This window comes from Myotis nattereri (genome assembly GCF_964212035.1).
Source record: "Myotis nattereri genome assembly, chromosome: X".
Taxonomy (NCBI): Eukaryota; Metazoa; Chordata; class Mammalia; order Chiroptera; family Vespertilionidae; genus Myotis; species Myotis nattereri.
This window is the reverse complement of record NC_138078.1, coordinates 103,516,776-103,537,634: the sequence shown is the minus strand read 5'-3', so window position 1 is coordinate 103,537,634 and position 20,859 is coordinate 103,516,776. Positions and strand designations below refer to the sequence as shown.

Below are 20,859 nucleotides of genomic sequence, written 5' to 3'. Positions count from 1 at the left end.
TTCCAGGCTTCCAAGCCAGAAAGGTCATTCAACTGGAAGCTGGAGTCTCTCGGGGAAGCCTGGGTTTCATTTAGGCTCCCCTCTGGCCACTCGTTTCATGCTGGATGTCAAGAGCTAAAAGATGTCAGATCAGGCTGCATTTGAGTTGGCAGAAAAGTCACTAATTCAGTTCTATGTCTTTTTTCATTGTAGCCTAGAGACCACAGAACTCTAAATCAGGTGGAAGGAAGGAATGATGGAAAAAGTGCTGGAAAGCAGAAGCCCATAAGGACCCAAATGGTCCTCAAGAGAATAATTTTATCCAAAAACAAGAGCCAAGTGACACATAAATGAGCCATAGGACTGGCCAGCCAGATGAAAAATAGACTGATGGAGCCTACATGATAACTTTCTGTATTTGATTCTGTGACCCAAAACTAACTCATCTCGCCATACCCGCAGAGAAACCTGGGACCATGAGGAGCAGCCTGACACTGGTGGGGACCCTCTGGGCCTTCCTGTCCCTTGTTACCGCTATGGCCAGTTCTACCAGTTACTTCCTGCCATACTGGCTCTTTGGATCCCAGCTGGGGAAGCCAGTGTCATTCAGCACATTCCGGAGGTGCAACTACCCTGTGCGGGGAGAGGGGCACAGTCTGATCATGGTGGAAGAATGTGGGCGCTATGCCAGCTTCAGTGCCATCCCAAGCCTTGCCTGGCAGATGTGCACAGTGGTGACAGGTGTTGGCTGTGCTCTCCTGCTCCTGGTGGCCATGACTGCAGTCCTGGGCTGCTGCATGGAGGAGCTTATCTCCAGAATGATGGGACGTTGCATGGGAGCAGCACAGTTCGTGGGAGGTAAGACAGTGTTGCTGGGATTGGGTAGGTTGGGGGTCATTGTGGGGGCAGGGAGAAAAGGGAATGAAAAATGTTACCTCCTCTATTACCATCTCTAAAGCTACAAAAAAGGAATCATTTAAAATACTCTAGGACCCTCTAAAGCAGTGGTTCTCAACCTTCTTAATGCCGTGACCCTTTAATACAGTTCCTCATGTTGTCGTGACCCCCAATTTCATTGTTACAAATTGAACATAATTAAAGCATAGTGATTAATCACAAAAACAATATGTAATTATATATGTGTTTTCCGATGGTCTTAGGCGACCCCTGTGAAAGGGTCGTTCGACCCCCAAAGGGGCCACGACCCACAGGTTGAGAACTGCTGCTCTAAAGTGTAATCTACTAGTACATGAGGGTTTTATTCACAGTGAAATTGGTTAGTAGGTAGTTGATATGTGTTTTTTAGCCTCCATTTTTATTACCTTCTTCTGCCTGCAGGGTGTCCACTTAAGAATATTATCCAGGTCTACTTTCCAGGGGCAGCAACATATATTCTAGTATTACTGCTTCAAAATACACTTGATTTTTAAAAGCCCTGATATCAGAGAATAGTGATCTAATAAACACCTACACACAAGTGCTAATTACAAATAAGAGTTTAATGTAAAGTCCTCAACAAAGAAATACATCTAATAGTGAAATGCTAGGTACCAAACAGACTGTAGATAAATGCTTATTTGGCCCACATATAAGGCTATCCCTGTCTGGTAGCCATTAGCAGTCAATCTAGATTTTTTATGGCCCTGTCTTATACTATTTATCTTTTCCCTCATTCAAACTCCCTCTAAATTAGTGCAGGTAAACCACGGATGTTGGAATTGTATGAACGGGCTAGGAAAGACCAAATACAAAATGGCAACCTGCAGGAAGGCAGTGGGAGAAACTTAATTTGAATTGTATAAGGTGAAAAAGCAATTTTACACAGACAGGCAAATATATGTATGAATATGTGAGCTATATTTTACACCTGGTTGAGGCACTGGGAAAAAGTGCTGATAGGAGCTATTGTTGAAGTGGGTTGTTTTTCATAAAGTTTTGAAATCATTATTTAATTCGTTATCATTCTCATCTCCATTAGCAACACAGTGTGAGTGACTGTAGCCAAGAAATTTGGATCTCACTTCTGGCTCTTCCACTAAATTGCCCTGTGACCATGGGCAAATGACAGTGACCTCTCCTGTGTTCACTTCCTTTCTTTCCTTGAATTTGTTCACTGGCAAGATAGCCCAGATCCCAATTTTCTTCCTTTTTTTTCCAATTACTTGTTCAGGTGGTCTTAGAATGAGATGGTAGTGATAATCTAAGTCAGTGATTCGCAACTGGGGCTGATTTTTTTTTTACCTCCTTTCCCTGAGACACCTAATAATATTTTTGAGACATTTTTGGTAATCACAATTTGAAGAGGGTGCTACTGACGTCTAATAGGTAAAGGCTAAGAATGCTGTTACATACCCCACAGTGGAAAAGAATAAGACAGCTCCCCATTTCCAGCAACAAAGAAGAAACTGGCTTAAAATGTCAATAATGCCAAGGTTGAGAAACCCTGAGCTAAGGTATCATGGTTTCCTGAACGGCTTATGAAAAGCACCAGATTCTTTTTGCTGAATCACAGTTAAGGTGATGTTTTCAGGTTCTCTCTTTACTCATACTCATTGCAAAAGTTTGAAATTTGAATCAACATTCTACTCTCCCCTATCTCTGAATTTTTTTACTCATAGCTATTAATGGTTTTCTGGCCACACTGGCAATTCATTAGATTGTTTATTTCTTCCCTTTGAAAACCATGGTATAGAACTAATTACTAAAGCTAGTCTAAGCCAATGACTTAATTAATCCCCTTTAGGGGCTCCCTGGATATCACAAATGAACCTTAATCAGGTTCACCTTTCACTTACCTGTCAAGAATAAGGGGTGGTCCTTGAAACTCATATTTATAGCTCTAGGACCAACCTCAGTGCCAAGCACAGAGAAGGTTTTTAAGAACTGTAGAAAGAATGAACACATGTTAAGGCAATGTCTAGTGACATTTGGAATAAAATGGACAAATGAGAGCTGGGTTCATTCACATCCTTTCCTTTTTTCCAGGCTTCCATCAAGGGTGTTAACTTCCTGAGTTCTCTTCTGACCTGAGAGTGACAAGTTAGCCAGGGGTGGGCAAACTTTTTTACTTGAGGGCCACAATGGGTTCTTAAACTGGACCGGAGGGCCGGAACAAAAGCATGGATGGAGTGTTTGTGTGAACTAATATAAATTCAAAGTAAACATCATTACATAAAAGGGTACGGTTTTTTTTTTTGAATAGTTTTATTCATTTCAAACGGGCTGGATCCGGCCCGCGGGCCCTAGTTTGCCCACGCCTGAGTTAGCCTCACTTGCATTTCTAAGAATTTCTGGCAGAGGCTGAGGAAGTATTAACTTGTAGGAATCAGAAGTTCAGTAGCAATAACCTCCATCAGACTCCAAGAATTAACAATGGCTCCTACTCCAAGCTTGAATCCTATCTTGGGCTTGGCTGAGATGTTTACAAAACCCTTATGGTTCTATATGTGACATATTTTAGTTGGGCCCACTTCCTAGGTCTAGAAACTCAAAGGAAATTGTTGAGGGGAGATGTGGGTAGGTAAAATAGAGATTTAGACACTCATGGACTGAGTGGGGAAGAACTTTGGCTGAGTGCATATAGGGGGAGTCAAAATAGTGCCCTTTTCATCCCATATGATTCTGCCATTCTATATTCCTCATTGACCCGTGCTCATATGAGCATGGTCACAGTATTTACACTGAGATGAGGGTCTTTAAAATTTAAGAATAAAATGCCATTTGACAGTAGTCATGGAAAGAGTCAAGACTCAAGGTGTGCGATAAGGTTTATCCCTTATATTGGACAAGGGAATGATATTGGACAAGGGAATGATATTGGACAGATAACTAATTTTCCAGTTTCCATATCTGTAACACCAACCAACTAATAGTCATTACCACCTACATTTTAGAAACTTATGCCTGTTAAGGTGGCATCAGATGTGAAGGAATGGTGAAAACTGCTTGGATATATCATATTTTCTAGGAGTCCTTTGGCACATGACTATTACCTAAGGCTCTTTAGAGATCTCAGGTCTGACTCCTCAAAGATGGGCTCTACTAGTGGCAGACAGCCAAGCCTGACTCAAGAGAAAGAGCTGTGGGGGATTTAGTTTAAACTTGTTGTTCAACTGAGGGGAATTGATTTTGTTGCTTTAGGCCTGGCTGATTCTCGGCAGCTAGTGCATTAACCGAAATACATTAGGGGGAGGAGCCAATTTGTTTCAGGTCTGGTTTATCTCTGCCAGACCCCAAACCACTGAAGAGATGGAGTATCCATTAAGAACTATCTCCTCCCCCTGCTTGACTCTTATTCCCCAGTTTGGCGGCTTCCCACAGAGATGAGCGGTGGGAAGTGGGAGAGACAGGAAGAAATAAAGATCTGCTTGACTGAGTCATGCTCAGCAAGGTGACCTGATGGGGCCCTTGGGGCCCATTTAGCTTCACCTGCAGCTGATCCAGCTGGACAAGCCTGGGGTCCAGAGAGCCTTCCACTGGGACCTTCATGCCCTGCTCCAACCGGTGAAGGAAACATCTGGTCAGGAGATTATTTCAGCCCTGGGGATGCTGAGGTTTCCAACCAGCTGGCCCCCAGCCTCTGAGAACAGGGTCATTATTCGCATTCCCCTGTGGATGTATACACAAGATACTTGTGAATTATCCTCTATCTTCAGTGAGAGCTAAACAAAGAAGAAATAAGTGAGAAGTAAATATAAGGAACTTCTTGGCAGGACAAAGTGTAAGCTCTTGGATCAGGTTGCTTGAGGGAGGCCAAGAATCTTTCTAGAGTAGAGAATGTATCAGAATCACCTGGGGTGCTTAAATGATATGGATTTCACACTTTCCCATTCTGATATCCACAGCAAAAGGTGGAAGGCATATTTTGAAAAATCTCCCTAGTGACTCTGATGTGTATTCTGTGTTCCCTTCCCCCAACCCAAGTAAGAACCACCACCCTGGAGATTATTTATACAATTTAATACACTCAGACCAGCACCCATATTTTATTCTGTGCTACATGTTTCAGGCCAGATGAAAATTGCCACTGGAAACAGATCACTGAGAACTTGATTCAAGGAAAGGGCGCTATTTTTCTAAAAACCATTTCCTGGAAAGTCCTCCAAAGTTTCACCAGAAATTATTTAACTCATCCTTACCAGGCTGAACAAGGATTATAAAAGTGGCTTTATGTTTGGGAAAATGTTTTCAAAGAAGTTAACCTGCTAGCAAAGACTCAGGTACAAATTGAAGCAGGGCAGAGAATATGGTTCAGGGATTCTGATGCTCAGCTCTGGGCTTTATGCACCAGTGCTACTGATTTTTCTTTTTCCCTCTGGAGAAAAAAATGCTATCACAGTGCTTTGCAGAGTGGTCCATGAAGCACTTGTCTAAGTATTACCTGGGGTGCTTGTTAATGCAGCTTGCGTAGGGCCATTCTAAGACCACTGAATCAGAACTGATGCTGGGCACCCTGCATTTTATACAACCTCTCATGCTGATTTATTTTTGAAGTGATAGTAGGAAATATTTCTGATGTATGTACCACTCAGCGGAAGAAATAGAGTTTTACCAATACAGTTGAAGTCTCCTTCCTACCGTCATCATAGTCCCTTGTCCCCACAGCAAAGGTAACTACTGTCTTGGATTTGTTATTTATGATTCTCCAGCAGATTCCAGTACACATAAAAAGTTGAGAACCTCTGCTAAGTTTTGTTTTAATATTGCTTTTAAAATGGAGTTCCCTTTTCTTCTATGTCTGCTTGTACATAAATATCCCTCTATCTCCCAAAGGCAAAGTCAAATTCATCTTTGCTGTGAAGCCTCCACTGATCTACTTTAGAAATCTCTAGCAGCACTGCAATGTCTTATAACTCTGACTGAAAATATTAGGTCAAAAGAATGGAAGACCTGAGTGGGGGAGTTCCCAGGAAAGGGAAAGCTGAGATATAGCTGGAGGGTAGATATAAATTTTCCACTGTGTTTGAGTTGAAGTTGCTACAAGAGCAATAAATTGAGCAAATTAATAGCAAACTAACTCATACTAGGCTTCTGCTCAGGGTAGTAAATTCAAAGTACTAATAACCATATTTGGACAAGTATTTATGGATTGGGTCGGGTAAGTAACAAAATCACTGCACTCTCAAAAGTTACTCTTGTGAATGGGGATGGTTACACCCAGTGAGGAGGCTTTCCCTGGCCAGAGACCAAATTTAGGCATCTGTCTAATTGAGAATGTGCAATTGGGAAGGGGTTACATAGATGCTGCAATATGGGGAAGTAGTGATTCTGGCTGCAGGGAACCTTGAGGGCAGCAGGGATGTAGCTGCAGGTAGGGTTCCAAGATCTGTTTGAGATTGTGCGCCTGAGGGTTTGTATTGGTGTTGAGGTTGCCACAAGGCCCAAAGCTGAGTAAGTATCCAACTCTGGGCTTCTGCTTGGTCAAAGAAGTGAATTCAAACTACAGCAATTATGTTTGGGGAGAGCATTTGGTATATTTTGTGCAAGTAGATTCTTGTGGAGGGAGAAGTTGAGGAAGGGAAACAAAATGGTAAGCTGCACATGTGCAGTAGGGGAGTGAAGAAGGTAACATATTCTAAAGGGTTTTCTCTCCCCTCCTATAGAGAAGTAGCCAGATGAGCATAATCAGTTGAGACAGACTTCTCCAAAGGGCATACATGGTTCAAAGGGCCGTACAACTGGGGATGAGCAATGGAACACAGAGAAGTGGGAGCCAGGATTTCAACTTCTTTGCCACCAGACTCCATGCTTCTAATATTTGTAGTGGTCATTTTCTTTTTTGGTTGTTCTTGTTAATTCTCACCCAAGGATATTTTTTCATTGGCTTTATTTAGAGAGAATGGAAGGAAGGATGGAAGGTGGAGGGAGAGAGAGAGAACCATCAATGTGAGAGTGACACATTAATTGCTTGCCTCCCACATGCGCCCCCAACTGGGGCAGGGAATTGAACCTGGGACCCTTTGGTGAGTGGGCTGATGCTCTAACCACCAAGCAACAACACCAGATTACTAGGGTACTTTTGAAATGTATATTCCTGAGCTGCAATTACTGAATCAAATACCTGTGGATGAGGCCCCCAAATTACATGTTATTTATTTATTTATTTATTTATTTATTTATAAATATACTAGAGGCCTGGTGCACAAAATTCGTGCACTCAAGGCGGGTCCCTCAGCCCAGCCTGAGCCCTCTTGCAGTCTGGGAGCCCTCAGGGGATGTCTGACTCACCTCTTAGGCCCACCGCTGCACTCGCCAGCCATGAGCCTGGCTTCTGGCTGAGCAGCACTCCCCCTGTGGGAGCACACTGACCACCAGGGGGCAGCTTCTGCATTGAACATCTGCCCCCTGGTGGTCAGTGCGCATCATAGTGACTGGTCATTCCATCGTTTGGTCAATTTGGATATTAGTCTTTTATTATATAAGATTTTTTATTGATTTCAGAGAGGAAGGGAGAGAGAGAGATAGAAACATCAGTGATGAGAGAGAATCATTGATCAGCTGCCTCCTGCACGCCCCCTGCTAAGAATCGAGTCTGCAACCTGGGCATGTGCCCTGGACCTGGAATCGAAAGGTGACCTCCTTTTTCATAGGTCAATGCTCAGTCACTGAACTGCGCCTGCCAAGCCAATCTACATTTTTAATAACTCCCACTATTCCAGAAGGTGGCAGGGCCTGGTACTGGCAAATGACTTCTGTATTGCTATTTAAAACACATCTTCACAATTTGAAATTGATGGGAACTGCTGGGGACAAATATAATGGAAAAAAAAATTCCCCTGCAACTTCATGATTTAAAATATGTCTCCCAGGACATCTTTCTCCAGCTATGATGAAATGTGATGGAATCAGCTGTCAGTTACAAGTCCAATGTCTCCAAGATGTATGTGTACAACCTATTGTGCTCACCTGTCTAAAAGGCCAAATGAAGGACCGGATAGGAGGAGTAGAAATGCAGTTTGGGCAGAGCATGGAGCCACATGCACTGGGCCAGAAGACATGCCTGGCAAAGATTTCTGATCTCTGTCCTGGTGCTTATGAATTATTGCAAGATAACAACTCCCATCAGGCAGCTTTTGAATGGAGCCTTATTCAGCTTTTCACTTTCCAGTCATTTGTTATAAAAACAAAGAGGTGAGGGGAAAATATTAGCATGGAGAATATAGGTTGAAAGTGAGAGAGGAGCCATAGAGAAAGGAGAATAATCAATCTTTAATGAGCACTTTCTATGTGTCAGAAACTTTATGAGTATAACTTCTTGAAACATCCCTATAAAATAGAGTACTAGTATTCCCAGTTTAAAGATGAGTTAACTGAAGTACAGAGAGATTAAGTGACTTGCCTAAAGTTACACAGCTTCTAGGTGGAAGACCCGGAATTTGAACTTAGGTCTAGACCAGTGGTTCCCATTGTGGGGCACATGCCCCACGGGGAGGGGGGGAAATTTGATTTTTAAGGGAAGCAATTAGAGAATGTGTTATTAACAGTAAATTGTTTGCATTTCTTATGATTCTAGGGGCCTCATATACAGTATATAAATATGTATTGTGACATATTTATACATTTCAGTTCTCTATTATATGTTTTGAAACTTTATTTGCTATTTTTTCATATCACTTCATATTATTTTTAAAAATAATTTCCTAGTGATTTCTTCCTCAGTACTTCAACTGTCCTTTCATTCTTTTATTTTTCTCTTTAATGGATGTCATGTTCTTTGGAAGCTTGTTTAGACCAAGTTAATGGCCCTTTAGACTTCCTCCACGTGAATAGTTCACTTTTTGAATAAGAATTATATGTCATGGGGGAGGCGGGCATCAGGACTTTAGAGATGCTTAGGTGGGGCTATTTAGAATCATCTTTCACAGAGATCCCTTCAGAAGTCTTCCTGTTTGGGTAGCGCAGGTGAAGGAAGCTGTGTGCAAGGTAGACAGAGCATACTGTGAAACAGATGCATTTATTGAGCACCTATTATATATCAGGTACCAAAGATACATCGTTGAGAATAAATATGGCTCATCCCTTCAAGGACCACACACTCCATTGAGGGATACAGACAACAAAGTGTTGTAAAAATATAGATCACAGTATATTTTAATCACAGGAGTAAGCACAGATTGATATGGGGAAAAAGAGGAGAGAGAGAGAGAGAGAGAGAGAGAGAGAGAGAGAGAGAATGTGTAACTTTGCCTGGGGGTTGGGGATGGTGAGGAAAGGCTTCCTTGAGGAGGTATTTCCTGACATGAGCTCCTCCACATGGTAAGGTCTGAAGAGCAAGGGGACTGAAGAAGGTGGAATGTTCCCCCACTGACATGTCAAGAAAGACATTTGGCCAGCACTACTTCCTGCTTGAGAAGTCAGAGTTCATGCCAGTCCCAGGGATCTGAATGTGGAGGTTGGAAAGCTGAACTATGGTTATTTTATAAAATTGGGTGCTGTTCTTCCTAGTCTGTGTGAGAAAGCTCACTTTTTATTAACTCTTCCCTTAAAGAGCATACACTGGAAGGAGGAAAAGGCTTAGTTTTCATACCCAATTTTGTCCTTAACCCATTGTGCAAATCCTGAGCTCATACACTCTGGCTCATATTTCTTCATATTATAGGAATTCAGTTTATCTGTGGTATACACACACACACACACACACACACACACACACACACACAAACTTCCTTTTCCTTTAAGACTATGAGACAGATAAGAATGCCTTCTAACTTAAGCATTCCACTGAAGGGAATTTCTAACCTTAACTGATCATTTTCTAAGTTTCTAAGCCATCTCATTGTCAGAATGGTCTCTCTGTTTTCCTGTGAAAATGCTTCTTGCTGTTTCTTCAAGTCCTTGATTTTTTCTCTGAGTACAAAAATCTGATAGCCTTGTTGCAGATAAACTTAGAGAGTACTTTGTGATTTTCTTTCAAAAGTCTTCATCGGAAAGCAAAATTAGCTTATTATCTTCTTAGAGTATATATAGACTTTTCCTCATTAAGAAATCCCTGAAGCAGTATGGACTTCACTGTCCAGCTAAGCCCCAAAGCTCTGGAACCTAAAAATATGCCCTTCATTCATCATTAATCAAATACCTGCTTTCCAGAGGTTCTATGTTAAATGTTAGTTTCTGCATCCATATTTGTGGCAGGTGACCACTCCATGACCTTTGGGGTAGCACTCAAGTATCATGCTCTCTTGGGTGAAAGTAGGATACTCACTTGAGATCTCTCAGTGAAAAGGGAATTTATTATAACATAAGGAAATTTGAACTCAAAAGCCATTGGGAATCACTGGAAAGTGCTACTGCATTTTCTCCCTCTATCAATCAGTTTTCTCAGATTGCCAAGATGTTATATCTACTCATAACTTTAGATTGAACTTGGCTTCAGCTTGACACAGACTTGATTCTACCTCCTGGTATCTTTTTCTCAACTTCTTCTGTATCTGTTAACTAACTTAGCATTTCTCCTCCCCCTCCTCCTCCTCCTCCTCCCCCTTCTCCTCCTCCTCCTCCTCTTTCTTCTTCTTCTTCTTCTTCTTCTTCTTCTTCTTCTTCTTCTTCTTCTTCTTCTTCTCCTCCTCCTCCTCCTCCTCCTCCTCCTCCTCCTCCTCCTCCTCCTCCTCCTCCTCCTCCTCCTTCTTCTTCTTCTTCTTCTTCTTCTTCTTCTTCTTCTTCTTCTATAATATAGCATTTCTATGTTTCTTGATTAAAACTTTCAGAAACAAGAGTCTGGTCCAGATCATGTCTACATGCCAGATTATGATGTCACTGATTACTGGCCAGCTAATAAATTTTATTGTTTTGTATCAGATGCCAATACTAGATCCAGTTCACTGTCACCACAGGCATGGTATGGGGAGGTCAGAGGTTATAAAATGTAAACCTAGGCAGCAGCAAGACCTGTGGATTTTGCATTTACCCTTACTTAGAAGGCAGTGCTCACAAGTATCAGATTGGTATTTCTGGTTGGAAGAGTAAGGTTATAAGTAAGATCTCACAAAGTTTCCCGGTAGTGACTAAATGAACTAAACAAAGTGGAGATGAAGACAAGGGACACAGTGGAAGGTATGGGAAGATAAAGAAAGGAGGCATAGCCCTAACCAGTTTGGCTCAGTGGATAGAGCATAGGCCCTACGACTGAAGGGTCCCAGGTTTGATTCCAGTCAAGGGCATGTACCTTGATTGTGGGCTTGATCCCCAATAGTGGGCATACAGGAGGCAGCTGATCCATGTTTCTCTGTCATCGATGCTTCTAACTTTCTAGCCCTCTCCCTTCCTCTGTGTAAAAATCAATAATATATATACATATTACATATATATATATATATATATATATATATATATATATATATATATATATTACACTTGAAACCTATATAATTTTATTAACCAACTAGAGGCCCAATGCATGATCATTCACCGGTGGGGTCCCTCAGCCTGGCCTGCGGGGATTGGGTTGAAATTGGCTCTCCGACATCCCCTGAGGGGTTCAGGATTGCAAGAGGGCACAGGCCAGGCTGAGGGACCCCACCAGTGCATGAATCTGTGCACCGGGCATCTAGTATGCATATAAGATCTTTGGTTAATCCTTCCTGCCCTCCCCCCTCACCCCTTTCCTCTGAGATTCATCAGTTTTTCCATGTTTCTATGCCTGTGGTTTCCACTCCTGCATTGAGTGTCTGCCCCCTGGTAGACAGTGCACATCATAGCTACTGGTCGGCCAGTCAGCCAGTTGGCTGGTTGCTTAGGTTATATATCTATATCTATATCTATATCTATATCTATATCTATATCTATATCTATATCTATCTATCTATCTATCTATCTATCTATCTATCTATCTATGTATATATCCCCAATAAATTCAATAAAATATACATAAAAAGATACAAAAATAATAAAGGAGTAAGATATGGAAGTGGTCTTTTTGGCGCTCAAATTTTTATAAACAGTTAAGCTCAGTGTTTAATACTTACAAATTAATATACTGACCATGAGGAGGTTTTTTTCAGCTTTAGATTTGACTTTATATTTTTTATTTTTTAAGTTTTATTTTATTGTTTAAAATATTACATATAGTATTACCTATGTCTCCCTTTTCCCCCATTGACCTCCCCCCAGCCACACCCACTGCCCAACACAGGCCCCCACACCCTAGTGTCTGTGTCCATTGATTATGCTTATTGTATATGCATGCATACAAGCCAGTCAGAGAAAGATAAATATCACATGATCTCATTCATTTGTGGAATATAATGAACATTATAAACTGATGAACAAAAATACATACAGACACAAAGAAGCATTAAACAGACTGTCAAACTTCAGTGGGAAGGCATGGGAGGGCTGGGGGTGGGGGTAAGAGATCAACCAAAGGACTTGTATGCATGCAAATAAAATATTTTTTTTTAAAAAAAAGAAAGGAGGCATGTTTAGCATGAATTTGGAATGATTTCTCAGATGAAGTAATTGTTTCCGGAAGAGGGAGTGTGGTGCCTGCTCACCAGGAGAAGCCTATGCAACATGCATGCTTTGTGTAGAGTGTAGATCTAGTCTGGCAGCTGGTTCCAAGTTACAGAAATCATGACCTACCTTCAACTCCTAGGGACCTGATTGATTGTTAGAAAAGGCTGAACTTTTAGGAAACAGTATTATTCTCTATATTGTGACTCTTTGTAAATCAGACCAAGATAGAAGAGGATTCTGGTTGGAGAGGCCAACTTTGCTTTGTAAATCATTGTCAAAAATATTTCGGCGGTAAAAATTACATTGCTTTGTCTCAATTCACAATACTGCCTTTTATAAGTTGTCCCCTCTACAACTCGCCACTTATGGTATGGCAAAGATACCCTTTTGATTTGGGTAGTGTTATAGACATTTAGGGTAAAAGGGGAGAGGTAAACTCTGAGTGGAAAATGCAGAATTTGAGCTGAGAAAATCTAGAGGGAATATTGGAGTGACACAAGACCTATTTTATTTTTTCTACCTGTGTGTATGTTTTTCTTTCTAGGGCTGCTGATAAGCTCAGGCTGTGCATTATACCCCTTAGGATGGAATAGCCCGGAAGTAATGCAAACATGTGGGAATATCTCCAATCAATTTCAGTTAGGTAAGGTGGCCTGGGCAGGATGGCAATGGTGGTTCATCTGTTTTTCAAAGTGCTTTACATCTTGAATGGGCCTCTGCTTGCTAGTGGTGCTTGCCTGAGTCTCTCTCACGGTGATAGCTTGTGAGATGTGGTGGCTTGGCCAGATTATCTGGACTTGCTAACTCACAAGGAGTGGACATAAATTCCACTTCCTTGACTATGTCTCTCCACACCCTTTGTATAATTTTACCCAGAGTCTTATTACCAGTTTGGGGAAACCCTATCTACAGTGGGATTTCAAATGCTTGGAGACTGATGATCTGTCATCCTCTGAATAAATCCTACTTCCTATTAATATATCGTTCTAGGCACTTTTTTCAAAGACAAATCAACAGTATCTCTTCTTATTCTCCACTGAGGATATAACAAAGGTTAATTTGGTTTTCATCATGCATTAGGAACCCAGGTTGAATATTGGGAATTGTTACTGGCATGTTACAGACATTGTTACTTTGGCAGTAACTGTTAAGTATTAGAAGGAGTGACAGAAATAGCTCTTGACTCTTCTATGATTGCCAGCTCTCAATGAGAATGGCTTGGATTTACTATTGTGAATAAGGAATAGATTGGGCTCTAATTGGAAGACTTAAAAATATTTTTCTAACTTTCCATGATGGAAGAGAATAAGAAGGGAAATATCTAGGGTGACCCATGGCCTATTTAAAACCGCTGCAGTAGGCTGAGCAGGGGTCTTACCACAATGGTGTTACCTGATAATGAGGATGTCTCTCCTTATGTTGGGGTAATTGGAACTGCAGTGAAGTAAAGACACACCCATGGAGCCTGCGAAGGGTTTCCACGCACACGATGCAATTTACTTCGTGTGGCATCTGAAGAGGGTGAGCAGAGCCTTGGAAGGACATGAGGTCTCCAAGACCAGGGGCTGGAGGGAAAGTGTGTGCCGAGAATTCCGCACCATGAGTTACAATCTATACATATAAAAGCCTAATATGCTAAGTGTCCGATTGAGAGGTCAACCAACTGGTCGCTATGATGTGCACTGACCACCAGGGGGCAGATGCTCCGACCGGTAGGTTAGCTTGCTGCTGGGGTCCGTCCGATCGGGACTGGGCAAGATGGAGCCAGACACGCCCTGGACCTCTCCCTCGGTCCCTCCCGTGGTCCCTCCCAGCCAACTGCCCTGATCAGTCCCAATTGGGACTGGGCAAGATGGCCCTGATCGGCCCCAATTGCTGGCCAGGCAGAGGGTCCCCACCCATGTACAAATTTCATACACCTGGCCTCTAGTTGATATATAATTCCCAAACCATAAAATTTTTGTTTTTAGAGTGTATAATTAATGATTTTCAGTATATTCACAAGGTTGTGCAATCATCACCACTATTCAACTTCAGAATATTTTTATGACCCCAAAAGAAATCTCCTACCCATTAGCAGTCACTCTCAATTCCCCCCTGTGTCTAACCCCCAGCAACCACTGTCTATATAGATTTGCTTATTCTGGACATTTCATATAAATGGAATCATATAATATGTGGCTTTTTGTGTTTGGCTTCTTTTACTTAGCATAAAGTTTTCCAAGTTCATACGCATTGTAGCATGTATCAGTACTTTTGCTTTTCATGGCTGACTAATATTTCACTGTATGGCTATAACACATTTTATTTGCCTACTCATCAGTAGATAGATGGAGTTTTCCACATTTACACTATTATTAATAATACTGCTATGAATATTTGTGTACACGTTTTTGTATGCATATATAGTTTGAAAAATTGACTTGAGGGAGAGAGAGACATCAATTTGTTGTTCCACTTGTTTATTTATTCCTTGGTTGATTGTTGTATGTGTTCTGACCAGGGATCAAACCCGCAAACTTGGTGTATCAGGATGATGCACTAACCAACCGAGCTATGTGGCCAGAGGCATATATACTTTCAATTTTTTGAGTATGTATCTAGGTGCAGAATTGCTGGGTCAAATGGTTAAGACTTTGAGGAACTGCCAGGCTATTTTCCAAAGTGACTGCATCATTTTACATACCCAACAACAATGTACCAATGTTCCAGTTTCCCCAAATCTTCACCAATACTCACTTTCCATTTTTTAAATTATATCTATCCTAATGAGTGTGAATTAGTAGCTCATTGTGACTTTAATTTGCATTTTCCTTATTATTGATGATGTTGAACATCTTTGTATTTACTTATTGGCCATTTCCTTATCTTTTTTAGAGAAATGTCTATTCAAATTATTTGGCTAATTTTTTAACTGGGTTATTTGCTTTCTTTTGTTGAGTTGTAAGAGTTCTTTATGTATTCTGGATACTAGACCTTTTTCAGATATATAATATGCAAATATTTTCCCCATTCTGTGGTTTGTATTTTCACTTTTTTATTTTCTTTTATTGCTTAAAGTATTACAAAGAGTAGTATATATGTCTCCTTTTATTTCCCCTTGACCTTCCCCTGGCCTCTACCACCCCCCAGTATCTTGTGTCCATTGGTTATGCTTATATGCATGCATGCAAGTCCTTCAGTTAATCTCTTACCTGCCCCCCGCACCCTCCCCAGCCTTCCCGCTGTAGTTTGACAGTCTGTTCGATACTGTTCTACCTCTGTATTTATTTTTATCAGTTTATAATGTTCTTTATTATCCACAAATGATTGAGATCATGTGGTATTTTTCGTTCATTGACTGGCTTATTTCACTTAGCATAATGCTCTCCAGCTCCATTCATGCTGTTGCAAATGGTAAGAATTCCTTCTTTTTTACCACAGTGTAGCATTCCATTGTATAGATGTACCACAGTTTTCTAATCCATTCATCTGTTGATGGGCACTTAGGCTGTTTCCAAATCTTAGCTATGGTGAATTGTGCTTCTATGAACATAGGGGTGGATATATCTTTTCTGATTAGTGTTTCTGGTTTCTTGGGATATAGTCCTAGAAGTGGGATCACTGGGTCAAAAGGCAGTTTCATTTTTAACTTTTTGAGAAAACTCCATACTGTCTTCCACAGTAGCTGCACCAGTCTGCATTCCCACCAGCAGTGCAGAAGGGTTCCCTTTTCTCCACATCCTCTCCAGCACTTGTCGTTTGTTGATTTGTTGATGATAGCCAGTCTGACAGGTGTGAGATGGTATCTCATTGTTGTTTTGATTTGCATCTCTCAGATTATTAGTGACTTTGAGCATGTTTTCATATGTCTCTTGGCTTTCTGAATGTCCTCTTTCGAAAAGTGTCTATTTAGGTCCTTTGCCCATTTTTTGATTGGATTATCTTCCTTTTGTTAAGTTGCATAAGTTCCCTGTAAATGTTGGGGATTAAACCCTTATCAGAGATAACATTGGCAAATATGTTCTCCCATGCAGTAGGCTTTCTTGTTGTTTTGTTTTTATTTTCACTTCATTGATGATATCCGTTGAAGTACAAAATTATTTAATTTTGATGAAATCCAGTTTCATTTTTTTCTTTTGTTGCTTGTGCTTTTGGTGTCATACCTCAGCATATATTGCCAAATCCAAGGTCACGAGGACTATTTTGGCTAATCTTGCATTTCTATGTGAATTTGAGGTTCAGCTTGTCAATTTCTGCACAAAAGCCAGTTAGGATTTTGATAGAGATTGTGTTGAACCAATGATTAGTTTGGATAGTATTGCTACTTTAGCAATATTAAGTTTTCCAGTTCATGAACATGAGATAATGTTCCATCGAGTTAGGTCATCTTTATTTTATTTTGATGATATTTTATAGTTATCAGTATACAAGTCTTAGTGGCTTTGTAAAATAAATTCTTGATTATTTTTATTGTTTTTGATAATATTATAAATGGAATTGTTTTCATAATTTTATTTTTGGATATCATTGTCAATGTATAGAAATACAAATGATTTTTTTTTAATATATTTTATTGATTTTTTACAGAGAGAAGGGAGAGAGATAGAGAGTTAGAAACATCAATGAGAGAGAAACATCGATCAGCTGCCTCCCGCACATCCCCCACTGGGGAAGTGCCCGCAACCCAGGTACATGCCCTTGACCGGAATCGAACCTGGGACCCTTCAGTCCGCAGGCCGACGCTCTATCCACTGAGCCAAACCGGTTTCGGCACAAATGATTTTTTTTTATTTTGACCTTGTATCTTGCAACCTAGCTGAACTCATTTATTAATTTTAATGATTTTTAGTGGATTACTTAGGATTTTCTATATACAAGATCATGTCATCTGAGAATAGATATAATTTTACTTCTTCCTTTCCAATTTTTGTTTCTTTTGTTTATTTTCCTTGTCTAATTACCCTGGCTAGAACCTCCAGGGCAATATTGAATATAACTTGTGAAAGCACACATTCTTATTTTATCCCTGATCTTAGGGGGGTAAAGCACCCAGTTTTTCACCATTTATGTTTTTTTACATAGATGGTTTTCATTACATTGAGAATGTTCCCTTCTATCCATTCCTAATGTGTTAATATGTATTCATAATGAAAGTGTCTGGCCTGCATGGCTCAGTAGATTGAGCATTGTCCCATACATAAAGGGGTTGCTGGTTCTATTCCCAGTCAAGGCATATACCTGGGTTGCAGGCTTGATCCCCAGTAGAGGGCATGCAGTAGGCAGCCAATTGATGTTTCTCTATCATCAATGTTTCTATCTGCCCTGGCTGGTTTGGCTCAGTAGATAGAGACTCTGCCCACAGACTGAAGGGTCCCAGATTTTATGCCAGTCAAGGGCACATACCTCAGTTGCAGGTTCAATCCCCACCCCTGATCGCCAGGCCAGGTCAAAACTCCTGAGTTAAGCAACCAATTGATGGGTCTCTCTCACATTGATGTTTCTCTCTCCTCTCCCCCTCTCTCTAAAAATCAATTGAAAAATATCTTCAGGTGAGGATTTAAAAAAAGTGTACTGAGTTTTGTCAAATGCTTTTTCTTCGGCTACTGAGATAATCATATGAATTTTATTGATTGGTTTTCATATGTTAACCAACCTTGCATTTCTGGGATAAATTACCATTGGTCATGCTGTATAATCCATTTCATACTTTTCTGGATTTTGTTTGCTAGTATTTTGAGTTGAGGCTTTTTGCATCTATATTCATTAGGAATATTGGTCTGTATATTTCTTTTCTTATGATGTGTTTGTTGGACTTTAGAATAAGGGTAATATTGGCCTCATAGATTGAGTTGCTCTGATTCTACTTTGATTAATGTAAAATGCCAAAAGTTAAAAATTAGATACATGATTTGCATGTAGTCATTTGGCAGTTTTCTGCACTAATCAGCATCCCCAGGAACCTAGTTTGCAAAAATGAAATTTTGTGTGTGGCTGTCTCTGCCTTCAATTGATGGCCTTCAATTGTATTTACCACAGGATCATTAATTTTCTCTTTCTTCTTTTACTAAATTTTTTGTTATTGCTTCTCTCTCCACTGCATTCTCCTCCTTTACTTACCTTTCTCTTCTGCACCATGTGTCTGCCCAAGGGTGCTAACTCCCCTCTCCTCGGTGCATTGGACAGTGTTATTCTATGAATCCTTATGGATAAAGGTATTGCTGAATACTGCTTATCAAGCCCTCCTAGTTCTTATTTTGAGAAACCTTTGCATTCTTCCAACTGCCTAAGTGTCTCTCATTCCTCTTAGACTCACATTTCCTGCTGCTCATATTCTCCAATTACATGTCCCCACATTTACACCTTAATGGTTATTGTTGAAAAGAAGAAACGAACTGTGCCATCCTTGGCCCCTTTCTGGTCAGCTGTCCAAACATAACTGTTCCCTTAAAAAATAGAGGTGATCCAGGCACAGCAGAAAAAACATAGAGTAGGATTTAAAAGATTTTTATGATGTGCTGGTTATGCCAAGTTTGTAAATATCAAGGTTCGGGAATGCCATGCTAGAAGTACATCTTTTCTCTCCTTAAAGCTTTCTTTAATACTCTAGAGATTCTGGCAGTGTGGAAGCATCCTCAACACACCTTAGATATTTTTGGGTGGATGAACAAAATAAAAAGAACATACATGAAATGTCCATTTTACAGTCTTTGTTTCTTTTTCATTGAGAGGCAGCATGGTATACTAAAGGAGCATAGGCTTTGGAGTCAAAGATCTCAGTTGGTATCCAGGCTCTTTCATCTATGTAATACATGGCGGTAAAGTTGCTTGATATTTTTGTCTCAGTTTCCTTATCTGTAAATGGGGGATAATACCTGTACCAGTGTTTTTACAATGAAAAGAAAATGCATATTAAAGTACCTAGCATAGTGTTTGACTTAAAGTATATGTAGGCTTCTTTAAAATATAGAGTAGAATGTGCTGGGGGTGGGGTGGGGTGGGGTAGACTGTCATTTGATGGCATTTACTTTAATTCTGCTGTAGGCTCTACACTCTACGATGCATTCTTTATTTTGTGAAGGGAGATTCATAGAGCCAAGAAAGACATGGACCTTATTTAAGGAACAAAGCTACTTACCCTGACTTTCTTGAGAGAGATGAAGGGGGTAAGAAGGACATTGTCAGTCTACCAAAATGGTTTTGAGAGTGAGTAAAAGAGATTTCTCACTCTGAGACTCCAAATGGTCTCCTACAGCCTCTGGTATAAAGGGGTAACACCCATGTCTTCAACTCCTCTTTTCCTAGGTCTCCATTCAAGTTAGCCTAAACCATCCACAATTATGATTTTTAGTCTTAATCTGAATTACCAAAGCTATAACTTGTATTAAGGCAGCAGTCTTGATGTCTACATCTGATAGCCACAGATTCTTTGATAGTCGTCCCATAGTGAGGCTGGGTCCACCTCTAACCTCTCTCTCCCGAATTTGGGCTGGAGCCTATAACTGCTTTAATCAATAGAGCAGGGGTCCTCAAACTTTTTAAACAGGGGGCCAGTTCACTGTCCCTCAGATCACTGGAGGGCCGGACTATAGTTTAAAAAATAACTATGAACAAATTCCTATGCACACAGCGGCGGCAAAAACACCTGGCGGGCCGGATAAATGTTTTCGGCGGCCCGCATGTGGCCCGCGGGCCGTAGTTTGAGGACCCCTGCAATGGAGTATGGCAGAAGTGACATCAAGCTTGTTCTAGGCCTAACCTCTGTAGAACATGTAGTTTCCATGTTAGTTTCTTGAAAATCTGAGTCATCATATAATAAAATCTGACTGCTCTGCTGGAGAGATATGGAAAATTTCAGAGATAGATTTAGAGACAGAGAGAGTTCCAGCTGAGGTAAAATTTTCAACCATTTCTGCCAAGGCACCAGATATGTGATTGAAGCAGTCTTGGACCCTCCATAGTAGCCATCTGAATGCCACTGAATGACCCTAGTTAGTGCCAATTGCAGTAGAAGTATCACTTTGCTGAGCCCTGACAAAATTGTGACCTACAGATTCATGAAATATAATAAAATGGTTGTTATTTTAAGTTACTATGTTCTTGGGGTAGTTTGTTATTCAACTAGAGGCCTGGTGCATGAAATTCATGCACTTGGAGGGGGGGGTCCCTCAATCCAGCCTGCACCCTCTTATAGTGCGGGAGCCCTTGGGAGATGTCCGCCTGATGGCTTAGGTCCACTCCCTGCTTGGAGAGTTATTAATGTTTATAGATCTCCCCCTGCAGTTGGACATCCTTAGCGCTGCCATGGAGGTGGAAGAGGCTCCCGCCACCACCGCTGAGCTTGCCAGCCATGAGCCCGGCTCAGGGCTCCTGGCTGAGCAGTGCTCCCCCTGTGGGAATGCACTGACCACCAGGGGACAGCTCCTGCATTGAGTCAGTGTGCATCACAGC

General features: G+C 40.9%; 1 protein-coding gene across 1 annotated transcript in view; it reads left to right on the top strand.

Annotated features, from left to right (window-relative positions):
- Positions 1-380: 380 nt before the first annotated feature.
- The window catches only part of LHFPL1 (LHFPL tetraspan subfamily member 1), a gene marked incomplete at its 3' end in the record, with an annotated part of 69,878 nt that continues 49,399 nt past the window's right edge, over positions 381-20,859 (top strand). Inside the window, exons 1-2 of the mRNA XM_081115378.1 lie at positions 381-837; positions 12,974-13,072. Coding sequence (XP_080971504.1) covers positions 456-837; positions 12,974-13,072 — 481 coding nt within the window. The 5' untranslated portion in view covers positions 381-455. The remainder of the gene's footprint in view (positions 838-12,973; positions 13,073-20,859) is intronic.